Genomic DNA, 7,622 nt, shown 5'->3' with positions numbered 1-7,622 from the left:
TTGGTTTTTTGAGAGAGGGTTTCTCTGTATAGCCCTGGCTGTCCAGGAACTCACTTTGTAGACCAGGCTGGCCTCCAACTCAGAAATCCGCCTGCCTCTGCCTCCTGAGTGCTGGGATTAAAGGCATGCGGCGCCACCATGCCCAGCTTCCTTGTTACTTTTCAATAAAGGCTGACCACTCCCCCAAAGATATCCAGGTACTTGTTCCTGAAACTTATGAATATTACAGTAGTAACATAGACTTTGCCGATATGATAAAGACAACAAAACAGGCACATGTCCTGTGTCATCTGGGTGGCTTCTAAATGCAACCACACATTTAGGAGATAAGCGTGAGACTTGAGAAGTTGGAAAGTAACGTGATCACCTAAGCGAGATGCTACATTGCTGCTCTGAGGCTAGACAAAAGGCCACAAGGCAAGGAGTGCCGGGGCTACAGCTCTTATAGTTGGAAAAGTGAAGAACCTCCCCTAGAACTTGGTGGAAGTGTGGCTCTGCTTAGTTTAGTGGTGCTCATTTCTGACTTATCGATAGACTGTGTCCCTTCCCCTCCCGTCCCCCCCCCGCCTCTTTTTTTTAAAAAAATTTCTGAGACAGGGTCCAGCCCGGCTTTGAATTTATCATCTTCCTGCCTCAGTCACTCATGTTGCTGGATTATATGCATGCGACACCACTCTTGGCTTACAATGTACATTGTCTTTTGCCACACAGTTTGTAGTGACTTGCTACAGCAACCACAAGAAACTAATGTACTAGACCTCTAGGGTCTCCTTATTTGGTCCTTGCTCCTGTGGAGGCTAGCCTCGAAAATAGTCCCTCAGTAATACTCCCCCCCCCAATCTGCATGCAACCATGCTGACTTCTGTAACTGATAGGATACTGTGGAAATGACAGCATAAAGTCTGAGCTGAGATCACAGGTGACAACCCAGCTTCTACCTTGCCATCTTCTGGATCACACCACTCTATAAGAAACTTCACATTACACAGTGAGACGACCTACGTGCTTCCATAGCAAGGCCTACATGGAGAAACACTGAGTTCCGCCAACGGCATGTGAATGAATTATCTTGACAGTGGGTCTTCTAGGCTCTGACAAGTCTCAAGTAATAACTGTTGGACTGTCATTTTGAATATAACTTTAAGAGCCTAGGGTCAATCCATAAACTAAATCACTCTTGGATTCCTACCCCATCAGAAACCATGAAGTAGTGCTTATTTCAGGTCTCACTACATTTTGTGTGTATTATTTGAAACATGACAACAGATTAAATACACTTCTTCTCCTGCCCATCTCATTGCTTGACAAACTGTCAGCCTCATGATTGTTACCTGAGACTTGACTGGGGCTGGCGAATCCACCTTCACTATGGCTCACTCATAGAGCTGTTGATAGGCCTCAGTTCTCAGTTCTACACTCTGGTCACATTTCTGAGATAATATGAATCTGATTATATGCAATCTAAAACTATCATAAGCTCACTTTTCACACCAAATGTAAATAACGCAAATTTCCCCCAAGCAAGCCAAAATACCCACCTCCTGACCCCCCAGAACACAATTTCAAAGTTGCAGAACTTATGTATGAATTGGTCTTGACTTCTGCTGGGTGAACTACGGTGAACAGAATAAGCAATTTGTCTATAAGTGCATAACTTTGATGACCAGGAGCTTGACAAACACTGATGGCCACATCTACCACAGTTTTCCCAAGGCCCCGAAGGGCGTGACCCTTAGTAGTTACTTTTGTTTTCCTAACTTGGTACCTCTGCCCCACTAAGTTATATGCCTTACTTGCAAAATAGGGGTCATGGTGCGGAGGTTCCCTTAAAAGTCTGTTGATGCCGGGCGTGGTGGCGCGTGCCTTTAATCCCAGCACTCGGAAGGCAGAGGCAGGCGGATTTCTGAGTTCGAGGCCAGCCTGGTCTACAAAGTGAGTTCCAGGACAGCCAGGGTTATACAGAGAAACCCTGTCTCGAAAAAACAAAAACAAAAACAAACAAACAAACAATCAAAAAAGTCTGTTGATTCTGCGCCTTAGGACGTGTCTTGAGGACCGTACCCGTAATGTGGTTGCTCTGTAACGCTAGCCAGTCACCTGTCATCCCCGAGAACCGTCTTTCGGGATGAATGGGAGGGCGTTGGCCAGAGCGGGGTCGAACCCCTGAGCAGGGCTTGTCTGTCCTCAGGGAAATGACCATTCTTCTCCCCCTCCACCTCATGGCACGGAGACAGGAGGCTGAAGCATGCACACAGAGGGAACTAGATTCGGACCCAGGCTCGGAGGCTGAGCCACAGCGCTTGTTTCCCTTGTGGAAAAAGCGCCGCGGGTTACAGGTCAGTCTGTGGGGGGACAGCGGGACTCGGAGTCCAATCCGTCCTTTTTGTTACCTGAAGTGGTGTTGCTTGAGGCCGCGAGGCCATTGCCACTGTTGCTGCTTTGTCCTGCTGGTCCATTCTAGGCCAGCAGGTCAGCCACAGACGTCCAAGGACACCCTAATTTTAAATTCAGCCTCGTCCTGGGGACCACCCGACCGGCCTCCCGCTGGACAATGGCGGCAGCGCCAGGGACACCGAGACTACAATTCCCAGAAGGCCACGCGCCGAGACGCAGCACTGAACCAATGGAAGCTATCGCCAGCCCAACGTTGACCAATCGGGGAAGGCCTGGCCTCTGGTCTAAGGGAGTGCAAACCCCTCACAGGTCTTGGATCAGGTCTGGGTACTAGCAGAGGTCAGCTTTCATTCCGTTACCTGCGGGTACGGGTATCACTTGGGCTCCGAGTTCCCTGGAAAATCATCCTCCCGCCCTGACGACTGAGTTCAAGGCATATATGCATCTGCACAGTGAGGTGAACGTGCATCAGCAAGGTCTTGGTGTTAGAGTTGGTCAATCTGACCTGCTGCTGGAATTAAATGCACAAGAGAGTCAGGGCTTTTCCTCTTACGCTGTGTACTCTGTTTACATCTGAGACTTAACCGAGACAAAATTATGTAGACATTTAAGAGCTTTCTTTATGTAATAGGCTTGAAGGACTAATGTTTGGAAGATTTCCCAGAAAAACCATTTAAAGCTACACCCTTATTCCTAGCATTTAAAAGATGGAGGCAATGAGTTCAGGGTCATGCTCTACGACACAGCATGTTCAAGGCTACACTCTGAGGGATTGAGGGGCGGGTTTGGGAGATGGAGGAGAAAAGACAAAAAACATATCACCCTCCCTCTCACACACACCATACACATTTTTTATTTTATTTTTTAAAGATTTATTTATTTATTATATGTAAGTACACTGTAGCTGTCTTCAGACACTCCAGAAGAGGAAGTCAGATCTCCTTACGGATGGTTGTGAGCCACCATGTGGTTGCTGGGATTTGAACTCAGGACCTTTGGAAGGGCAGTCAGTGTTCTTACCCGCTGAGCCATCTCACCAGCCCCCTGATTTTTGTTTTTTAAACAAACTAAGAACTAGGCATAACTAGAAAAGAAAATGGGCTAGGCATGGTGGTTCATGCCTTTAAGAGGAAGGTGGATCTCTGAGTTCAAGGCCAGCCTGGTCTACACAGTGAGTTCCAGGTAACTAGAGCTTCGTAGAGAGACCCTAAACTCAAACAAACAAACAGGCAAAACAAAACAAAAACACCCACCCAACCAACAAAAACAAACAGAAAAAAAAAAAGGTAAGAAAAGAAAATGGGTACTAGCTGGGTGGTGGTGGTGGTATATGCCTTTACCCCTAACACTGGGGAGGACTAGGCAGGCAGATGTCTGATTCCTGTCCAGTCTGGTGTCCAGAGTGAGTTCCAGGACAGCCAGGGCCACAAAACCCTGCCTTGAGAAGAGAAAGAAAGAAGGAAAGAGATAAATAAATAAATAAATAAATAAATAGAGAGGGAGAGGGAGAGAGAGAGAGAGAGAGAGAGAGAGAGAGAGAGAGAGAGAGAGAGAGAGAGAGAGACAGAGACAATGGGTGCTTGCTAGTTCTCACTAGGTTGATGATGTAATAGAATACACTATACCCTTAAAGAGACAGAGACTATCAGGTGTAGAACAGCAGGCTCTGCCCTTCCTCCACTACCCCCACTCCCCAGTACTGGATATTGAACCTAGGTCTTTATGCAGGAGCGGTAAGTGCTGCTCTATTACAGAGCTGCAGTCCAGGCAAACAGCAGGCCCTTTCATTCTCATCCTCCCGTCTCTGTCTCTCCCTCCTCTCAGCCTAGTCGTTTCCATTGTTCTCTGCTGGCATCTTCCCCACCAGTCTCTGCACAAAAGGGTCTGACAATGACAGTAGTGTCATAACTGGTGCTCTGGGTCTGGGCTGGGTATTTCTAGGTTCTTGGCCTCTTTTCCCAAAGAATTGAAATTAAGAGCTTACAGAAAAAATAAAGTAAGATAATGTTATTTAGAGAAAAGTGATATTACAGATTATGTAGGTACGCTATTAAAGATTGACAATGAGTTATGGGAGTGAAGATTCTCAGTGTCCAGATTATTGCTCAGGGCTTCCTTTTATAGGGCTCAAGAGAAGGGGGTGCTGATTACTAGATATGTAGTTTGGGTGGTCCTCTACTCTGATTGATAGAGTAAGTCATATATTCGTTTTGTCTACTGTGCATGCCCTTTTTATAATGCATCTGATTTTAAACATAAATGTGCCCGACTATGTGTCAGCATAAGGTGGTAAATAAGAGGCTCTCCCTAAAAGTAACATGCATCCAAAACTAGTTCAGGCCAGAACAGCTTTTCCATTCTTCATACACAGACAATGTTGAGGGTATTCTTGAACTGAAACTGTCTAATCTGAACGTTGCCAAGGACAGGAAAACTTATACTACTGTTCAGAGACGGAAGTATGGGTAGCCTGTTGTAGGTAGAGGTTCTGAGGTTACTAGGGGCATTGTTTGGAGAGGTATGTGTGTATAGTATGTGAAACTGAAGGCTCCCAAGTGTGTTACTGCAAGAGGACTGTGTGTACATAATCTCAAATCAAATAGGGGATGGGGGTCTCAGTGTACTAAACTATCTCCTATGCTCACATGTCTCAGTATCAAGCAGTACGGTGGGTTTGAATGAGATATTTCACTATAGTCTCAGGCATTAGTACAGTTGGTGATGATGCTCTTTGGGGTGCAACCATGCTGGAGGAAGTATGACACTGGGACCTGCCAGAATCCTTGCAGCCACCAGAACCAGCAAAGCAATGAGCCACAGGAGGCAAAAGGGTAGCTCAGGTACAACAGGACTAAGTAGCTAGTGTTGGTTCAAACTTTGGAAATCTGACCCCACATAGTTTATTTTAGGCATATTTAAGCACAGCACAATTTGGTGAAAACTTCAATGGTGATAATCCTCATCAGGCAGGTTAGGCTTGATGGAGCCACCAATGTAGAGTTGCCACAGCACCAGTAAAACATGGTGATTGTTAGAAATTGGCTAACAGCCACTCAAGCTATTGGCAGTTTCTCTCATGTTGCAGCAGCCACTGTAGAAGCTATTCAAAAAGGGTCTTACTTTGAATTTGGAAATAAAAGACATTTGAAAAATGAATACAAAAACACTTTGGTAATCCTGCCTCTTACCTTTGTCTATGATGTAAAAAAAAAAAAAAAAAAGGAAAACATTAGGCTAAGGAACGTTGATACAAATCTGACAAGGATAGTAAGTCTTTAAATTCCCAAGGGAGCAACACCCAACCCTAGAAATGAGGGAGAAACTGACCCAGATAACCAGGCTCAAAATCAATATCTAGTCATTCAGGAGGATCAGCAGGATCTAATGCAGTGGGGATGCATTTCTTAATTTTATAGATAAGATTGTTATCAGAAGATGGACATTCCACGTTGAGCTGAAAACTGTTCCTTTAGTTTTAGAACAGTGGTTCTCAAACCATGGGTCACAATTCCTTTGGGGTCAGATAGCCTGCACATAACACACACACACACACACACACACACACACACACACACATGATAATTCACAACAGTAGCAAAATTACAGTTATGAAGTAGCAATGAAAAGATTTTCCAGTTGGGGGTCACTACAAAATGAGGAACTGTATTAAAGGGCTGTAATATTAGGAAGGTCGAGAACCACCACTTTACAGTCATTCTAGATACTAAGGCAGATCATTCAGTTATTATCATTGTCCTAGTGTGGCTTGCATTGCTGTGAAGAGACACCTGACCAAGGCAACTCTTACAAAGGACAACATTTAATTGGGGCTGGCTTACAGGTTCAGAGGTTCAGTCCATTATCATCACGGCAGGAAGCATGACAGCGTCTAGGTAGACAGGAGCTGAGAGTTCTACATTTTGATCCAACTGCAACCAGGAGATAATGTCTCTTTTGCACTGGGAGGAACTTGAGCACTAAAGGTCCTCAAAGCCCACCTACACTGTGACACACTTCCTCCAACAAGACCACCTCCTAATAGTCCCACTTCCCATGGGATAAGCATATTCAAACCACCACAGCCATCAAGTGGAATGGCCCCCACACTGGCCAATGTCTAATGGCCCACCACTGCAAGATTTTGTAGGCTTAAAGATTTTTCTCGAACTGTGCAGTATTTTTTTTAGGACTTGTTTTTTTCTTCTGTGACAGGGTTTCTCTGTATAGCCCTGGCTGTCCTTTGTAGGAACTCACTTTGTAGATCAGGCTGGCCTCAAACTCAGAAATCCGCCTGCCTCTGCCTCCTGAGTGCTGGGATTAAAGGTGTGCGCCACCATGCCTGGCTTTTTTCAGGACTTTTATATAACTTGTGGTGAAGAGCTATATTATTACAAAAAAATGCAAGCACTACTAACTACTAACTTACTAACTTACTGCTATTATAATGTAAGAAAATATAACCCCCCTAACTGGGGTCATTGATCAAGGGCCATCCAAACACCCTTTATAACTAGAGTGGATCTCTGATGACCTACTATGAATTGATCAATGGCTCCTTCATGACGACAAATTAAAATAGACCAAACCTCTAGTACAGGAGCAACTGTAACTAGGACATATAGAACCTTTCACTAGTTTCCCTGGAGCTCCACTATTTTTGTAATTCATAAAAGGACAAAGGATAAAATTTAGCTGTTGAATGATCTGAGGTCATAAATGCTACTATGAAAACAATGGTGGCCCTATGATTCCTCAAGGACGTTACATTATTATACTTGACTTAAAAGACTTTTTCACTATTCCTTTACTTCCTGAGGATAAGGAACATTTTGCATCCTTTGTTCCTACTTTAAACAATCAGCAGCCATTAACACAAAATCAATGGAAAGTTTTACTACAAAGAATGAAAAATAACCCCACTATATGTCAATATTATGTATACAAAGCATTTAAGCTGGTGCTGATTTAATTTCCCAAAGTATTGGTCATTCATTATGTGGATGATATTCTCCCCTTTCACTTATCTAGTGAATACTTAAATCAGTGCCTAGCTTTCAAGGTAAGCAAACTAAAAGAGCAAAATTTAAACACAACTGCAGGTAAAATACAAAAACAATCACCTTGTTGGGCCGTGGTGTCACAACTTTGATCCCAACACTTGGGACCCAGAGGTAGGCAGATCTCTGTGAGTTCAAGGCCAGTCTGATATACACACTGAGTTCCATGAC

General features: G+C 44.3%; 1 protein-coding gene across 1 annotated transcript in view; it reads right to left on the bottom strand.

Moving 5' to 3' along the window:
• Positions 1–2,541, bottom strand: part of Znf8 (zinc finger protein 8) — an 11,908-nt gene extending 9,367 nt beyond the window's left edge. The window contains exon 1 of the mRNA XM_021219090.2: positions 2,391–2,541. Coding sequence (XP_021074749.1) covers positions 2,391–2,456 — 66 coding nt within the window. The 5' untranslated portion in view covers positions 2,457–2,541. The remainder of the gene's footprint in view (positions 1–2,390) is intronic.
• Between the last annotated feature and the right edge of the window lie 5,081 nt (positions 2,542–7,622).

This window comes from Mus pahari, chromosome 19 (genome assembly GCF_900095145.1).
Source record: "Mus pahari chromosome 19, PAHARI_EIJ_v1.1, whole genome shotgun sequence".
Classification (NCBI taxonomy): domain Eukaryota; kingdom Metazoa; phylum Chordata; class Mammalia; order Rodentia; family Muridae; genus Mus; species Mus pahari.
Note: the sequence above shows the minus strand (reverse complement) of the source record. Positions and strands in the feature narration are given on the sequence as shown.